An 18,888-nucleotide genomic window follows, 5' to 3' on the forward strand; every position below is an offset into this window, starting at 1 on the left:
ACATGTGTTCATTCATTTAAATAATTTTGTCTTTGTCTTTTCCAACTATAAAAATACATGTTACTTTTGTTTTAATAAAAGAGAATATAAAAGTATTAAGAATAAAGTGAAAACTACATTAAAAAACCTCACTCCTGTCCCAGGCTACTTTTTTTTTTTTTTTTTTTTACAAACCTCTGCCAAACCAACCTTGTTCACAACAGCCAAGGACCAGACTGCATATGAAATGGAGGCTGGAGGAGGGGCGATGGATGCAGGAATTCTTAATCCTGGGAGCTAAAGGCACGAAGCGACAATGCTTAAAAGAAGTAGAAAAGTTAGTAGCTCCAGAAAAGAAAAAAAAAAAAAAAAAAGATGCAGCCCTTCCCCCCTTCCCCAGTAGTCAGAGAAAGGCGAGTAACGTTTTGGCCTTTCGGTTAGGCAACAATAACAAAGGCCAGATATATAAAGGGGGAGGAGGCAGAGGGCGGACCCACTTATGCCGCGCTTTTGGTGGGAGTGGAGATTGGGACCTGTGCTCACTGGTGACGTAGACCTCACGTGACCAGGAGTCGACGTGTACAGAAGTCCTGCTAGTCTGGTCCTTGTTCGCGTCTGGGTACCAGCTTTCCTTCAGCAGTGCAGACGGCAGAGCCTGAGGCCAGTAGAAAGAGGACTCAACTTGTCAGAATTTTGCAGGTTGGTGTCAAAATAGGTGCTGCCCGGGGACTTCTAGGGTGGAAGTGGCCTAGGGCAGAGACCTGGTCAAAACCATCTCTCCACCTCCCACCTCCAAGTCTGCAGGAACTGATGACCATTGGGAGAGGGACTATGGGTCCGGGGAGAAGGACAAGGAGAACTGTGATAGCTTAAAAATAATCATTCTGTGCCGCTTTAGGCCACTTTCCCAACATTTACCCTCCCCCCAACCCCTGCCTCGGTCTTAAAGATAGTTTGGAAATAATCTGCTTTTCTTACCCCTTGTCTGATGGGAAATTCGAGCTAAGTTGCACTGTGCGGCGGGGGGTGGGGTGGGGAAGAAGTGGAAGAAGGTGGGAAAGTTTTCAGAACCATGTACCTTAATGAGGAAAAATGTACAAGGTGCTGGTCGGCTCACCAAGCGCTCGCCCCTCCCCCATCTCCACTCTTACCCCGTCTCCAACCCTTCCCACTCCCCTCCCGTTTCCGGTTTGTCCGCAGGTCTGTTATTCCTAGCACTACACAAAGCTAGAAAAGGCGAGGAAGAAACCGTTCGGATCAGTACAAGTAGGTGAGGGAAATATAAATACCCCTGGTGTTGAGATGGGATGTGCGCATGTCAGATGTTGTGGGCCTCACTCTTCCTACCGCCCGCCTATTCTACCAACCTACTCGTCTGTCCTAGGAGGGTCATGTATTTTGCCCAGCATGGAGAAATGAAATGGTGGGGGTTGGGGGGGAAATGGGGCTTGAAAAAAAAGTCTGGAGGGAGGGACAAGAGAGAGGTACGGAGGTGTAAAGTGGAGGGACAAAAGAGGTAAGGAGGTGGAAAGTGGAGGTATGAGCCATAGGCTCAGGGAAACTCTGATTGCTGATTGAGTCTCCCAAGTGGAAGATATTTGATGATAGCTCTGAATCAAAGAAAGCAAATGCTGAGACCTCTGTCCAGAGCAGTGGTCCATTCACCAAGTGTTTGACTTAGGGTCTCCTTGCTTCCTAGCAGTAATTGTATTCAAAGAGGAATAAACCAGTGAAAAAAAGGAAAAGGAAAGAAGGAAGAGAGACTCACAAGATGAAACCCTGTCAAAAAACTGAAGGAAAACCAGAAAATGAGAGTGAATCAAAGTTTGAGGAAGAGCCAAAGCCTGAGGAAAAACCAGAGTTGGAAGAAGAGCCAGAGGAGAAGGAAAAAACGGAAGGAACTTTTAGAGAAAGACTGATTCAGTCTCTCCAGGAATTTAAAGAAGATATACACAACAGGCATTTAAGTAAGGAAGATATGTTCAGAGAAGTGAATGAAATAGATGAGATAAGGAGAGTAAGAAACAAACTTATAGTGATGCGTTGGAAGGTTAACCGAAACCATCCTTATCCCTATTTAATGTAGTTTGCCTTGATTTTAATTTTTTTCTGATATTAACATTGTCGTATAGCTTTTCTTTGATTTGCATTTTCCTGATACACCTTTTTCCATCCATTTTTAATTTGTTGCTATTACTGACTTTAAGTGCATCTCTTGTTAATCTGCATCTCACTGTTTATCATATTTTGAACCAATACAAAAGTCTCTGCCTTTTAATAAGAGAGCTTTACTCATTTGTACCTAAAGAGGTTCCTGACAGCATATAAAATGAAAAAAAATTACTAATATGTGAATATCATATTTTTGAAAGCAAGAATACATTTGTATAATACCTATATGCAAAGAAAAATGTGTGAAGGGTGAAAATACAAAAAGTATAGTTAGTGGCAGGATTATGAGTAATTTTTTATTATGCTTATTTGTATTTTTCCTTACTCCTAGAATGTACACACATTATTGTTAAAATAATAAAAGTTTTATAACAAAAAAGTAGTAACCAACAGTATTTAATCTATTTCTAAAGACACTGGGACACTTAATATTTGTTGACAGAATTTTAGAAGCAAATGTGTATTCCAAATTACCACCAGACCACTTAGCTAGAAGAATAATAAATTTTATGTCTTATCTGTAAAATAGAGACAATGATCTCTAAGGGCTCATATGAGGACCAAATAAGGTAATGACTGTGAGCTCTATTTTATGTTTTTTTTTTCCCCATTTGTCCATGCAGGATCCCATCTCCCAAGGTATTTGTATCAGCTACTTGGGATGATGGAGAAAATAGTTCTCACCTGTACTTAAGAATAAATCCAGTCAACTGTTAGGTGGGTGCCACCTTGATGCTCCTTTCCTTCAGTGGCTGCCCAATGTCCCTTTATTCTCCCCTTGATATTGTCATGTATATTCGGTAATTCTGCCACTTCACCCAGGCCCCTACCTATGGGCTGATAACGTTCAGAAATTCTCAAATAGTGAAGCCCAGCGTATTTCTTTGGAACCCCTAGTGGGCTGAATCCTCAGTCCTACAGGAGTGGTTATGCAGGGTAACTTGGGCCATGATACCTTGTAGGTATCTTGACAGTTTGAGGAATTTAATCACAGGCTCCCATTTCCCCCTTAAGACTCTGACACAATGCGTTAATTTGGGGATTGGGCAGGAAGACAAGTCTGAGTAACAGATGTTATGCTTTAGTCAGAATTGCTTCTCTTTGAGCCTAAAGATTATGGTTTTATCTTCTCTCTCTTTCCTTTGGGTGAGTGATCTCTCCCAGAAGACTGGTGCCAGGCCCTCCTCACCAGTTCAACAGATGCCTATACATAGAGATGTATATACATACAATGGTATATTATTCAGTCTTAAAAAGAATGAAATAAAAATGAAATTATTTTTTAAAATTTATTTCTGAGAGAGAGAGACAGCGCGAGCAGGGGAGGGTCAGAGAGAGAGAGAGAGATACAGAATCTGAAAGAGCCTCCAGGCTCTGAGCTGGCTGTCAGCACAGAGCCCGACACGGGGCTCTAACCCAAGAACCATGAGATCATGACCTAAGCCGAAGTCGGACACTCAACCGACTGAGCCACCCAGGTGCCCCTAGACTTGTATAAATTTTAAACGGAGGTTCTGTTTCAGATTCTGTGTCTCCCTCTCTCTGCCCCTCCCCTGCTCACACTCTGTCTTTCTCTCATAAATAAACATTTAAAAAATTTTTTTAATGAAAGGGAAGTTCAAGTCAGATTTGGGGATACTATCATCCTTAACTGGAAATGTGAACGTGCTATGTAAGACTATGTATATCTACATCCAAATCTATATACCTATATAGTTATCTATATATGTATACATGGCTCACACTTTTTCTGGTTGTGTCTTATTTTTCCTCTGTGACACTCATTTTCGGGCAATTCATGACTTCAGATTATTCTTCAAAGTTGTAACAGTCCAATGGATGCTAGTCAGGCTGGATTTTGACTGGAGTAAGAAGCTTCCAGGGGCTCACTACGCCAGTTTTATAAGACAAGATGAATCCAATCCCCAGGCACCCAAAGGTGTGGTACTCAGGTAGGATATAGAAAGTCTCATCCAAATCACACTCCTCTCCAGGGTGGGTCTGACTTTGGTTTCTCTGCTTCAGATGAGGCCGGCACTAGACTCTTCTCAGCTGATGACCAGGTTGTTCTGGATATACTTACCTGTAGGATGACAACAGTCCCCATAGCAGGTCAGAGCACTAGACTTCCTTTCTTCCTTTCTTTTTCCTTCACAAGGGGACTTGATGAGAACTTTTTATAAGGAAGAAGACCTCGAAATTGACTAAATAAAAGCATTGGTTTTGACAGTGTGTCCCAGCTATGACAACTGTGGATGCAATCACGTTGGGGTTAGAGGATCTGGTGGTAGGTGGGAATGATTTTAGATAGCACACAAATAGATTAAATTGTGATATCCATGTGTTTATTTGAATGTATATTAATGAATACTTTGTTTCAGGCAAATGATGATGGTATAGATTTAGGGTGGTGTTATAAAGTTTCCTTTTAAAAAAATATTCAAATTAAGTTAGTAAGTCAATTTGAAGACAGACCTGAGATAGAAGACAGACATGAGATAGAACACAATACTAATAGCAGAGGTGGTACACAGATGTGTGCAAAAATCATCTTAGTGGGAAACATTGCCCTAGCATAACTTATTTACAGATAATATCTGGAAACACCTATCAAGAATTATGCTATCTGAGATTTTACCCTACTTACAAATTAAAAATTTATTCTGCTACTGTTTAATGGATACTGGCAGAAAACAACTAGAATCCTAGGTCAAAGATGGTATTACTCGTGGCAAAAGCCATAGCCAGAGCTTCATATGGATTTGTATTAGTTCTCCATGCTCTTCAAGTTCCATGGGGTGACACAGGCCCTTTTATGGATGTCTGCACATGCAGTGCTTTCTGTAACAGGAAAGAAACGTATTTGGAGAATTTATTACTTTTATGGTAAACAGAAACAACCATGCTCTGTGTCCAGGAATAGATGTTAACTTGTTCTTCAAGTTGCTTGTTGCAAACACAACTCTGACACATGGCCTGCCTGCGTAGAGTAGTAGAGTGGTCAGGGTCTTACATTCTTTGTATACCAAATAAAAATGTGCAGGGATGCTCAGAATTCAAAGCCGATTGACTCTCCCAGTAACAATTTTCTCTATGCAGTAAATTTTAATGTGAATGGCAAGCCTTTCCTAGCATCACAAATTTGGATTCATAATTACAAGATAAAGTAGATAATGCATTATACTGTAGAGTGTCAACACGGCATTTGTAACTTTCTAATTTTTACTTAGTACATAGGATTTTAATGAATCCAAATTAACTAAAAAAAACAACTAAGAAACTAAAAGTAAATAGTCTATGAGGAACTTTAACGTTACAATAAGACATAGCTACCATGATGCAAAAGATAAAAGTAAAGGGGCAAGACCACTGGATTTATTAGGATGCTAATGACAGGAGTAATCTTATGAAAATTTTTTTCACTGAGAAACTGACAGGAGACTGTGTGTTTGAAAGCCACACTCAACTCCCATACACACATACTCATCATTGCCTCTATAAAAGGAAAAGGCAAATCCAAGAGAAAAACTGGCCTGTTTCCTTTACAAGGAAAGTTCAAGATAGGGTAAGGGTTGAGAAATGTGGGGCATCTCACACATAACAGTGTCCAAAAGCAGTTATTTGATTCTCTGACACCAGCATTTCACAAAAGCCTTAGGAAAAACAGCTGCATCATTTGATGAATAATTTAGTTGGGTATGGAACATCATTTTGTGTACTATTGGCCATTTGTTCATTTTACTTTGAGAAATGTCTATTCAAATATGTTGCCTGCACCCCACCCCAATATTTTCAGTATAGGGTGGGTAAAGAATCTTCAAAGAAATAAGGGAGATCCATATGTACTACACATTCACTATGCTGTGATTAAAAGGAAAATGAAGGACAGGAGATACAGTATAAGAATACATACACACATATACATACTCATACCCACAAATATCAAAATGAAGCCCTTTAGCTCACTAAAGGGAGTGATCATGTCTTTTTAAGTGGCATTTTGATATCTCACCAAGCCTCCCTATCTGGCTTTTTAATACATAATTATTTTAAAAAATTTCTCCTAATGGATAATTGTACTATCCTTACTTTGTAATGGTCTTTTTCTTTTTCTTTTTTTTTTTTTTTTGGACCTAAAGTCCTTTTCCCTTCCATGAACTCTGAGTCCTTTCCAGATGTTATATCATTAGCCTACTACTTAATAAAAAATGAACGTGAAGCTAAGAGAAAGCATCTTGGCCAAGGTCACCCAGCTATTAAATGCAATTCCTGCCTAAGATCAAAGCCCTTGCTCCTACTATCTACTCTGTAACAGTTGGTATTTAATAAATAGTAACAACAACAACATCATCCAACATCATTGTGGTGCTGAAAGAATTCCCGTTATTTCCTCAAAGGTCCATGCCTTTTTGAGTCCTGATCTTGCTTCCCATAGCTCTCCCTGACTGAAACATTCTCTCAATCATTTCTCACACACTTAACCTGGATAAGCCCTACTCATCTATCTCAGAATAGATGTTACTTATTTATTGAGATATAATTTACATACCAGACAATTCACCTACTTGTATACTTGTATACAAGTAGTATATACAAGTATACTGAATTGCATACAATTCAGCGGTTTTATGATATTCAGTTATGTGGACTATCACCATAGTCAATTTTAGAACATTTTCAAGTCAAAAACAAACACTATACCCTTAGCTATGACCCTTCTTCCCCATGCCTCTATCCCTCCGGCTTTAAGTAAATACTAATCTACTTACTGACTCTACAGATTTCCTTATCTTGGACATTTCATAAGAGTGTGTTTATATAAAATGTCTTTGTGACTGGCTTCTTTCACTTAGTATATGTTTTCAAAGTTCATCAATTGTATAGCAAGTGTGTCTTCTTTCTTTTTATGACTGAACAATATTCTATTGTATAGATATGCCACATTTTGTTTATCCATTAATCCATTGATGGATATTTGGTCTATTTATATCTTTTGCTTATTATGAATAGTTCTGCTATGAACAAGTTTTGTGAGGATGCATGTTCTCATTTCGCTTGGGTAGATAGCTAGGAATTGAATTGTCGGGTCATACAGTAACTCTATGCTTAATTGTTCCAGGAAATGCCATACTGTTTTCCAAAATGGCTGACCATTTGACATTCCCATCAGCAGTGTGTAAGGGTTCCAATTTCCCCATATTTTTTTTTGTTTGTTTCTGATCAGCTTTTATTTATTTTATTTTTTTTTACAAATAGTTTATTGTCAAATTAGTTTCCACATAACACTCAGTGCTCATCCCCACAAGTGTCCTCCTCCATGCCCTTCCCCCCCCCACATCCATCAGTCCTCAGTTTTTGTCAGCATTCAAGAGTCTCTCATGGTTTGCCTCTCTCCCTTTCCCCCACCATTTCCGCCCTTCTTCTCCCCCTTGTTCCTCCGTCAAGTTCCTCCTAATCCTCCTATACATGCAAACATATGATATTTGTCCTTCTCTGCCTGACTTATTTCACTCAGCATAACACCCTCAAGGTCCATCCATGCTGCTACACATGGCCAGATTTCATTGTTTCTCATTACCATGTAGTATTCCATGGTATAGATAAACCACATCTTCTTGATCCATTCATCTGTTGATGGACACTTAGGCTCTTTCCATGTTTTAGCTATTGTGGAGAGTGCTGCTATGAACATTGGGGTACATGTGCTCCTATGCCTCAGCATTTCTGTATCCCTTGGGTAAATTCCTAGCAGTGACCCAATTTCCCCATATTTTTAAGAACACTTTTTATTATCTGACTTTCTGATTCTAGCCATTTTAATGGGTGAAATGGTATCTCATTGTGGTTTTGATTTGCATTTTCCTAATGACTAATGATGTTGAAAATCTCTTCATATGTTTATTGGCCATTTGTATATCTTATTTGGAGAAATGTCTACTCAAATCCTTTGTCCATTTTTAAATTGGGATGTATGCCTTTTTATTATTGAGTTATAAGTTTTTATTTTGGATACAAGTTCTTATCAAATATATGACTTGTACATATTTTCTCCCATTTTGTGGGGTTGTTTTTTCACATTCCTGATGGTGTACTTTGATGTTCAAAAGATTTTAGTTTTGGTGAAGTTCAATGTAGTTTTCTTCTGTTGGTCATACTTTTGGTATCATATCTAAGAATATTTTACCATATCAAAGGTCATGAAGATTTACCCCTATGTTTTTTCTAATAGTTGTATTATTTTAGATTTTATTTTTAGCTCTCTGATTTATTTTTAGTTAATTTCTTGGTATATCCTGTGAGGTAGGGTTCTAATTTTGCTAGTTTGCAAATCGCTATCTAGATGTTCTAGTACTATTTGTAAAAAGACTTTTTTTCCATTGAATGGTCTTGGCACCTTTGTTGAAAATTGGTTTTATTTCTGCACTCTTGATTCAATCCCACTGACGTATATGTCTATCTTGTACCAGTATCACATGGTCTTGATTATCACTGCTTTGTAGTGAGCTTCAAAACCAGAAAGTGGTTTTGTGTAGTTTATTATTTTCCAAGATTGTTTTAGCTATTTAAGGTCTCTTGCAATACCATACAAATTTTAGAATCAGTTCATCAACTTGTACAAAAAAAAAAAAAAACACAGATGGGATTATGAAAAGGATTGCACTGAATCTGTAGATCAATTTGGAGAGTATTGCCATTTTAACAACATTAAATTTTGAAATTCATGAACATGGGGTTCTCTTTTTTTCCATTTAATTGTATCTTTTTTTTTCCCTCTTAAGTAAGCTGTTTGCCTAGTATGGACTTGAACTTAATGTCTCTGAGATCAAGGGTCACATGCTCTACGACGAAGCTAGCCAGGTGCCCCAAAGTTTATTTATTCATTTTTTAGTAATCTCTACATCCAACATGGGGCTTGAACTCATGACCTATGAGATCAAGAGTTGCATGCTCTTCTGACTGAGCCAACCAGGCACCCCATCTTCTTTAGTTTCTTTCAATAATGTTTTGCAGTATTCAGAGTATAAATTTTGTACTTTCCTTATTAAGTGTATTTTAAGTACTTTATTCCTTTGATGATATTAGAATTGTTCTCTTAATTTCCTTTTCAGATTGCTCATTGCAAGTGTAGAGAAATGCAATTGAGTTTAGTATATTGATCTTGCATCCTGCAACCATGCTGGTTCTTTTTTCTATTAGTTTATCAGTGGGATCCCATAAAACTTTCTATGGACAAGATCATGTCATCTGTAGATATATTTCTACTTCTTATTTTTCAATCCAGATGCCTTTTATTTCTTTTTCTTGCCTAATTGTCCTGGCTAGAACCTTCAGTGCAATGTTAAATAGAAGTGGTGAGAACACATATCCTTGTCTTGTTCCTGATCCTAGGGGTAAGGCATCCAGTATATTCAGCACTAAGTATGATGTCAGCTGCGGTTTTTTCGTAATGCCCTTTATCATGTTGAGGAGGTTCCTGATCTAGGGATGTTAGACCAACCTTGCATTCTGGGATAAATCTCATGTAGTCATGATATGTAATTGCTTTTTTTATGTTGCCAGGATTGTTTTCCTAGTATTTTGGGGGGGATTTTTGCAACCATTTCTATTAGAGATTCTGATCTATAGTTTTTTCTTGTCATATCTTTGTCTGGTTTTGGTATCAAAGTAATACTGGTCTCATAAAATGAGAGCTGTATTCTCTCACTTTCTATTTTTTTGAAGAGCCTGTGAAAGATTCTTTAAATGTTTGGTAGAATTCAGCAGTGAAGCCATGTGGGCCTACACTTTTCTTTGTAGATTGTTTTATTGTTATTACTAATTCAATCTATTCACTTGCTATAAATCTCTTCAGATTATCTATTTTTTCTTGAGATAGTTTTGGCAGTTTGTGTATTTCTAGTAATTTGTAACTTAATTTCACCTAAGTTATCCAATATAATGGAATACAGTGTTTCATATTATTCCTTTATGATCCTTTTTCATATCTTTTATTTCTGATTTCTAGTAAATTGAGTTCTCTCTCTTTCTCCCCTTTCTCTCCCCACCCTTACCTCTATCAGTCTAGCTAAAGGTTTGTCAATATTATTGATCTTTTCAAAGAACCAGCTTTGGTTTCACTAGTTTACTCTTTCCATTCTCCATCTCATTAATTTATGCTTAACTTATTATCCTACCAGCTGCTGGCTTTATGTTTAGTTTGATCTTTTATTCCAATGTCTTAAGGTGGAAAGTTAGGATTTTTTTTTTTTGAGATCCTTCTTCTTTTTTAATATAGACATTTGAAACTATGTATTTCCCTCTAAGTATAGATTAAGCTCCATCCCATAAGTTTTGGGATATTGTATATTAAGATACAAATTTCCATTACACAAGCTGTGATATGTACTATGCTGTGTCTTATTTTCATTCATTTCAAAGTATTTTCTGATTTCCTTTTTGATTTGCACTTTGATGCCCTGGCCATTTAAGAGTGTTTTGCTTAATTTTGAGATATCCATGAGTTTACTAATTTTTTCTGTTATTGATATGAAATATTATTCCATTTTGGTCAAAGAACATATCTTGTATTATTTCTAACCGTTAAATTTATTTGAGATTTGTTTTATGGCCTATCATGTGGTCTACCATGAATAATATTCCATGTGTATTTAAAAGAATATGCATTCTGCTGTTGTTGAGTGGGATATTCAACATATCTATTAGATCAAATTAGCACATAGTGTTCTCAAGTCTTTTATTTCCTGTTTGATCTTCTTCTCATTTGGTCTATTTATTATTAAAAGTGAAGTATTTGGGGCACCTGTGTGGCTCAGTTGGTTAGGCGTCTGACTTCAACTCAGGTCATAATCTCACGGGTCGTGGGTTTGAGCCCCGCGTCGGGCTCTGTGCTGACAGCTAGCTCAGAGCCTGGAGCCTGTCTTTGGATTCTGTGTCTCCCTCTCTCTCTGACCCACCCCTGCTCAGGCTGTCTCTCTCTCTCTCTCAAAAATAAATAAAACATTAAAAATAATTAAAAGTGAAGTACTGTCTCCCAAATATTATTGTTGAATTGTCTATTTTCCCTTCGTTTTTGTCAGTTTTTGCTTCATGTATTTTGTTGCTTATAATTGTTATATATTCCTTATGGACGGACTCTTATCAATATAAAATGTCCCTCTGCTTCTGGCTTTTTTTCTGGCATGTAAAGAACGTGGAACCCATTGCTCCATACTAACAACAAGTAAAACACTGAACAAACTGAAAAACAACTACTCTTCTTAGATCCATTAGAGAATTGAGGCCACTGAGCAAATTATTGCTCCAAAAAAGGGGGGACAGACAGGCAAATACAGAGAATTACAATTTTTTGCAGCAAAATCCATGAACAGAAACTTCTGGAAACCAGTACTGAGGAAGGAAAACCTAAACTAAAATCAACAAATTGCCAGAAGTTCAATGTGGACAAGTATGAGAGTTAAAACTCCAGAAAGGACTAGTCTTAGGGGGTGCTCCCACACTTTTATGAGTGTTACCTCCAGGAACCCTGTGAAGTTTTCACAGTAAATACTCTAGAATATCCCTTTGTGTTTCTGGCAGGGGGAGAGGGAAAGTAGCTTTTAAAATTATTTTTTCATGTTTATTTACTTTTGAGAGAGAGAAAGAGAGCGAGAGTGAGAGCGAGAGAGAGCGAGAGAGAGAGAGAGAGAGAGAAAGAGAGAGAGAAAGTGTGAGCCAGCAAGAGGCAGAGAGAGGAAGACAGAATCCAAAGCAGGCTTCAGGCCCTGAGCTGTCAGCACAGAGTTTGATGTGGAGTTTGAACTAAGGAACCACAAGATCATGACCTGAGCTGAAGTCAGACCCTTAACTGACTAAGCCACCCTGGTGCCCCAAAAGATAGCTGTTGTTAATTACATGTGGAACATTCTAGTCTTAAGAAGGCTTTCCCTCAAGAGAAACTGTTTCACCAAGCCTAACTTACCTACTAGAATTTTATCAGAGCCCAGCTGACCTGGGGAAAGGGAAATATCAAATTCCAATACCCTCTAGCCATCCTGTCCCACCTAAGTAAAGGTGTGGTGGGGAATTGAGAAATACTTGGAAGGCCGCAGCCCTGACCATACCCAGATGTTAGTCTCCTCTAATTTCCAGTTGATTAATGTATTATTTTTTAGTAATGCCTTTGGGGATCAATTGTGCTGTAGACTAATTCAATCAAATTGGATTATTTTGAAGGAAGAGTTCCAAAGGTCAGTGTTTGATATTTGTTCCAATACAAGGAGGAGGATGCTTCCCAACCTTCTTCTTATGTGGCTCTTGAAAACAATATAGCCAGGCCACAGTTAACTGGTATCTTCACTGAATATATTAATCATTTCCCCAATGCCTCCACCATAACCATCACTGTTTTTAGAGCACTTGTGGCTTAAACTTCTCCATGCTCTGTTCAAAATTAATTAAGTTTTGTCAGGAAAATGTTAAAACCTATAGAGTTTATGGTTTTCTTCTCTTCCCAGTCAAAATCTATGAGCCTGGACTCTGGATCTGGGAGTGAGGACAATGGCATTCTTCTTTCAGAATGACACTCCTGCTTTAGGAGCTAATGTCTCAGTGGAGGTAGAAAGGAAACAGCAGCCTGAGGTTCTCTCAGCAGCCTGAGGTTTACTTTTCATAGTGTGAAATCATACCTTATGAGCCAAGCCAAAACCAAATAAGGTACCAGTATTCTCAATCATGTCACTCCCATGGGACAGCCCCCATTTCATCAGTGGGGGCTGGCTGGAAGGAGAGAGCACTCTCCTCACAACTGCACTCACCTAGAGATTCTCACAGTAAATACTCCAGAATATCCCCTTTTTATAATTTTCACCAATTTCACTGGAGAGTAGGTCCACAGAGCTCCTCATGCTGTCATGCCAGAAATTGACCTTCTACACATTGCTTCTTCCTGGAAAACTTCCCTGGCAACTGGATTAAGCCCTCATATTCAGTGCTCCAACTGCCCCTTCAGTACTTACTACACTCTTCCTCTGGCTTCCTCCCATTAAATCATGAACTCCAAAAGAATATAAAGGCTATATCTACTGTGTTCTCTTTTATATCTCCAGGGCCTTACCTAGCACATAGTAGATGCTCAATAAATTATGGTTGAACTGGGGTGCCTGGGTATCTCAGTTGGTTAAGTGTCTAACTCTTTATCTTGGCTCAGGTCATGATCTCAAGGACGGTGAGTTTGAGCCTCATGTCCAGCCCCACAATGACGGTTCAGAGCCTATCATTGGGATTCCCTGTCTCCCTCTCTCTCTGCCCCTCCCTTGCTCACTCTCTATCTCTCTCTTTCTCAAAATAAATAAATAAACTTTTTTAAATGATGGTTGAACTGAAAGTATAGTTCTTATATTTTTATTTTTTTGTTTTACTTTTAAAAGTTTATTCATTTATTTTGAGGGAGAGAAAGAGTGCTTGTACTCACAAACAGGGAAGGGACAGAAAGAAAGGGAGAGAGAGAGAATCCCAAGTGGGGCTTGAACTCCCAGAACCATGACATCATGACCTGAGCCGAAATCAAGAGTCAGATGCTCAACCGTAAGAAGCCACCCAGATGCCCCTAGTTCTTATATTTTTATTAAGCGGAAAGTGCCAAGTCCTGGGAATCAGTACTCTTAAATATGGTACTGAGATGGAGATGTGAAATGGGCAGGCAGTGCCTAACACAGAAAAGGGCTCAAACAATAGATGGATGAAAGAATGAATGAGATATAGATTTAGGATTTACTAGGAAATGAAACTGAGTAAAGGTTAAGAGCATGGATTTAAGAACTAGGCTATATGAATTTGAATCCTTTCTCTATTATTTCCTATCTGTTGCTTAGCCTTGCTGTCCTGCAATTCTCTTATTTGTAAAATGGAGAATAGTATTAGCACCTACCTCAGAGGATTTAGGGGAGAATAAAATGCATAGTGAATATATATGTAGATATATAGATGTAGATATAAAACAATGCCTGGCATATATCAACATTTGTATAAGTACTGTTTATTTTCATCACTATATATTTTTAAGAAAACTAGGATAATTCTATCCATGCTATTTCTTAACCGACTGAGCTACCCAGGCGCCACCATCCATGCTATTTCTAAACCTAAATTTAAAATAAAAATAATTAATGATATATTCTTCTACTTATAAAAAGGTTACGTTTTCCTTGAAGATAATTTAAAAGATAGGAGTAATCAGCAACTGATGATCAGCATCAGAAATGCATCTTTAATCTCAAAGATGAAGACAACTAAATGGTCGGGGATGAGGGAGGAGTCGGGGCACCAAATCACTAAGCATAGGTTTCTAAGTATTAAATATAGTATAAGATGTTATGTGGAAACTAATTTGACAATAAACTATTTGTAAAAAAAATGAATTGTTTGATTATATTAAATAACTATCCCTGTTCTAAATATTATAAACCAATTATTGGCCCCTAAATTAGTATTGTACACTTATTTTAAATAAACAAGGAAGATATCCTTTAAAAAATAAATAAATATAGTATAAGATTCTGTCATGCTATTAATTCCTGAGTCTCATATTTATAATGGGAAGTGTAGCCCCTGGCTCAGGAGCTGGGGTAGGGGTATAAAGAGGGGAGGAGGAAGGGAGGATAGGAAGAGGTGTGCCTGCAAGTGTGTGATAGAGTTTACTCTTTAGTTAGAGATATATAAAAATCAACTACCAACACATAAAAAATTATCAGTTTTACTAGTCTTTAAAAATAATTTCTTGTTTATTCTCATATATACCTAATTTATTATAGAATATTTGGGAAATGTGGATAATCATAAATTAGAAGATTTAGGGCTTTGGCTTATCACCCATAACCACAAAAGCCAAAAGCAATTATAAATAAAATATTAGTGTATTTCCTTTTATTTTATGTAAATTAGGTATAAACCTGTAAGGTGTGTGATATGCGTGTGTGTATGTGATGTGCATGTGTGTGTGTACACAAACAAACAAATAAATAGTATTACCCAAGAAAGTATAGGTGGCTCTATTTCTAGTTCTGCAACTATCTTCTTTGGTAATCCTAGGTAAGCCTCTTAATTTTTCTGTATCTCAGTTTCCCAATTTCCAATGTTGTTTTTTGTTTTTTGTGGTTTTTTTGTTTGTTTTTTTTTGTTTTCTGAGAGAGAGAGAGACAGTGTGAGCAGGGGAGGGTCAGAGAGAGAGGGAGACACAGAATCTGAAACAGGCTCCAGGCTCTGAGCTAGCTGCCAGCACAGAGCCCGACACGGGGCTCGAACCCATGAACCGTGAGATCATGACCTGAGCCAAAGTCGGACCCTCAACTGACTGAGCCACCCAGGTGCCCCAGTTTCCCAATTTCAAAAATAAGCTCTTGGATGACAATAATTCTAAGCTTGTTATAGTTTTGACAATGCATTATCTGTGAAAGCTTAGGACTGCTAGTGATACTATAAATCATACTCTGTAAATACAAAATTGGGCAAAGGCATAGAAAACATGACTATAAAATCCAATGCTCTATAAGTCTGCTAATCCATTCTTTTGTCTCCACAGCTTATTTTGTTCTATTTTCAATCCTTTCTGATGACTTTGCACATCAGTACGTAATCAGTACACAGGTGAATACTTGTGAACAAACATCCTAAACTTTTTTCTTGTAAAAATTAATTTCTTAGAAATCCTTAAGATAGGAAAAATACGGGTGGAATAAGGCTGTGGAAATTCCATTTTAGGTCCTATGCAAAACTTATTTTGCACTTAATAATTGTAATCAAACAAGTGTCACTTAACATATTGACTGCCTTGTCCAGCTGGAGGATAAGAAAGGGATTGTAAGAGGCACATATCAGTAAGGTATGTGATGGTTTTAGAACATGGCTACAGATTACTTGGCATCCCTTCCATCAAAAGTTGGAATCTTGGGGCACCTGGGTGGCTCAGTCAGATAAGCGACTGACTTTGGCTCAGATCATGATCCCATGGTTCTGGGTTTGAGCCCCGCAACAGGCTCTGTGCTGACAGCTAGCTCAGAGTCTGGAGCCTGTATCTCCCTCTCCCTCTGACCTTCCCCTGCACACTCTGTACCTCTCTCTCTCTCTCTCTCTCTCTCTCTCTCAGAAATTAAAAAAAAACATGAAAAAAATTTAAAAGTTGGAATCTATAGTCCCTATAGAATTTGATCCTATGTGACTTCCAAGTTTAGGTCATAAAAGGCCATATAGCTTCCACCTTGTTTACAGGGAAGATTTGCTTTAAAAGACCTGAGATGGCCATGTTGGATAGGCTATATGTGGGAACTTTGGTTGACAGTCCCACATGAACCTGTCCTTAAGTCATCTCAGTCTCAGCTGTTCCAGGATCCAGCTGTTTGAGTCATCTACAGCCTTTCAAGGTACCCTCAGTGAAGCCATCCTAGCTGAGGCTGCAGACGTCCTGAAGCAGAGGAATAGTGCCTGATATGTACTTTCTTTATTTCTGACTCACAGAATATATGAGCATAAACATCAGTTATAATTTACACCAGTGAATTTTGGAGAAGTTGTTAATTATCAATAGCAAACTGGAAGAGCTATGAGTCATGCTGCAGGTGATAGCCACAGGCACACAGTAACAAAGAAGCCAATGTGTTGTCAAGTCAGCCAAATGGAATTGGGAAAGTGTGAGAAAACAAATGCAGAGTTTTAACTTAGCACTTCATGGGGGGGGGGAGGGGATTCACGTAACTTTTTGTATTTCTGGTATCTCTTAAAAAAGAAAAGAATATTTGGCAACCGTAGGCCTGAATTGCCTCCTGACAATAATTGGCAAGAGGTAAGCAGAGGCTGTTCCATATCAATAGAGCATGTGCTCTCCAGTTTAACCAGATTCCTGCTCAGCTGGCTTCATTTACCTATGACCATGTGAGTTACAACCCCTGAACTAAAAGGGTTTACTGGGCACTGGGACCTTGATAGGTGTTAATATTGTATTATCAGTGGAATTTACATAGGGCTAGCAACAGTAAGGCAAGGTAAATTCACGTCATGAACATTGATATGTAAGTTTCCTGATACTCCTATAAGTTCACCCAAAAGTCTAGGGGAAAGTAAGAATGTTGCTAGCTGAAGTCTGAAGCTAGAACAGTCAAAGGAATTCTCTTGGCCCATACATAGTCCAGCTCAATTAGTCAGTTTAGGAAACTATATAGGACAGAATTTATTTTCCACCAGAGTCTTAAACAACAGGAGTGAGTGGCCATGGGTCTTTGGTGTCTCAGGATATCATCTGCAGTCCCTGAAATAAAGAGAATAATATACCTCAACTGTCTAATAGATAATGACATGCTGTATATTTGTTGCTTTCACTGTCAGATATCTCAGCCTTAAAGCTATATTATTCCAGATTAGATCTGTTGAATGGAATACATTACTTATAAAATGTTCCAAATTCTTATAGTAACACCCTTAAAATTTCATCAGGCCCATTCTCCATTCCTCAAAGTTATTGGCACCAAAGTTATAATGGTCATAGCTTATAAGGAAGTCAGAATAGGCATAATTTCCTATATTTTAAATACTTAGTTTCAATTTAATAAGTGCTTAAATTTATTTTATAAAAAATTTTAATTTTTATTTATTTTTGAGAGAGAGACAGAGCACGAGCCAGGGTGGGGAAGAGAGAGGAGACACAGAATCCAAACCAGGCTCCAGGCTCTGAGCTGTCAGCACAGAGACTGAGATCATGAATCACGAGATCATGACCTGAGCCAAAGTAGGATGCTTAACCAAATAAGCCACCCAGGTGCCCCAGTAAGTGCTTAAATTTAAAGAAAATGAGAGAATTACAGTAAGATTGCAGCAATGAAGCATCAGGAAGACACACAGAACTATTCTAGGCTAGAACAGAGATGCCCATACCCACAGAGCCCATCTCCTAAGCCTGGAATTCTCCCAGGAGAGAATAATAAGAGAAAAATAGGATACTAACTACAATCCAACTGAGTACATTTCCAGCCAAATACATGTGAGCTATATCGTGGCAACATGCAAAAAGATTTCAAAAAAGAGCTTTCTCTGATGGAATACAAATCTAACATCTCCATGGTTTGATTACGGGAAAACTAGTTAAGGCAAAATCACACAACAATTTTTCCCCCTGGTAGCTGTCTCAATAGTACTCTTTCTGTCAAGTCCCTCGCCCTTCCTACTGGGCAATGGGCTTCTTTAACTACATCTTAATCCTGTTCCCTGAATTCTTAGTCACTTTTGCTTATTAAAATAATCTCAGTTGGACTGTTAAAATGTGGTTCTAAGTATTTTAAAATGCCAATCTCATTTTTAATTCAGAATCCTTTTCATCCCTCTAGGAGATCTATATCTATATCTTCTATATATATCTACAGTTATATCTATAGATAGATTGATTGATTGATTGACTATAAGTTCTTGGCTCTGACAATTATGGAGGCTGTGAAGTCTCAAAGTGTGGAGTCTCACAGTGTGCTGTCTGCAACCTGGAGAGCCAGGAAAGTCAATGTTGTAGTTCAAAGGCCTGAGATCTGGAGAGCTGAGGTGTAGATACCAGTCAGAATTAAAAGTTCTGAGAACCAGGAATACCAAGGGCAGATCAGTGTTACAGCTCAAGCATTTAGATAGAGAACAAATGCAATCTCCCTTGCCTTTCTGTTCTCAGGCTTTCACTGGATTGGCTGGTCCTCACCCACATTGGGGAGGGCTGCCTGCTTTACTCAGTTCACC

At 38.1% G+C, this 18,888-nt stretch overlaps 1 protein-coding gene across 4 annotated transcripts; it reads left to right on the top strand.

Moving 5' to 3' along the window:
• The first annotated feature begins 544 nt into the window (after window positions 1-544).
• Window positions 545-2,523, top strand: TCEAL9 (transcription elongation factor A like 9). Of its 4 annotated transcripts, none has more exons than XM_039224181.1 (3): window positions 545-678; window positions 1,180-1,249; window positions 1,679-2,523. In XM_039224181.1, the coding sequence occupies exon 3, from the start codon at window positions 1,751-1,753 to the stop codon at window positions 2,063-2,065; it is 315 nt and encodes a 104-aa protein (XP_039080112.1). In that variant the 5' UTR covers window positions 545-678; window positions 1,180-1,249; window positions 1,679-1,750; the 3' UTR covers window positions 2,066-2,523. The 4 variants fall into 4 exon arrangements, with proteins under 4 accessions (XP_039080112.1, XP_039080111.1, XP_039080114.1 ...); XM_039224180.1 differs by having other exon boundaries at window positions 1,682-2,523; XM_039224183.1 differs by having other exon boundaries at window positions 1,180-1,245.
• The last annotated feature ends 16,365 nt before the right edge of the window (window positions 2,524-18,888 follow it).

This window comes from Hyaena hyaena, unplaced genomic scaffold, assembly GCF_003009895.1.
Source record: "Hyaena hyaena isolate Hyena2069 unplaced genomic scaffold, ASM300989v1 scaffold_1549, whole genome shotgun sequence".
Classification (NCBI taxonomy): domain Eukaryota; kingdom Metazoa; phylum Chordata; class Mammalia; order Carnivora; family Hyaenidae; genus Hyaena; species Hyaena hyaena.

Coding starts and splice junctions, on each gene's coding strand:
- TCEAL9 (XM_039224181.1), top strand. CDS start 1,751: ATGAAACCCTGTCAAAAAACTGAAGGAAAACCAGAAAATGAGAGTGAA.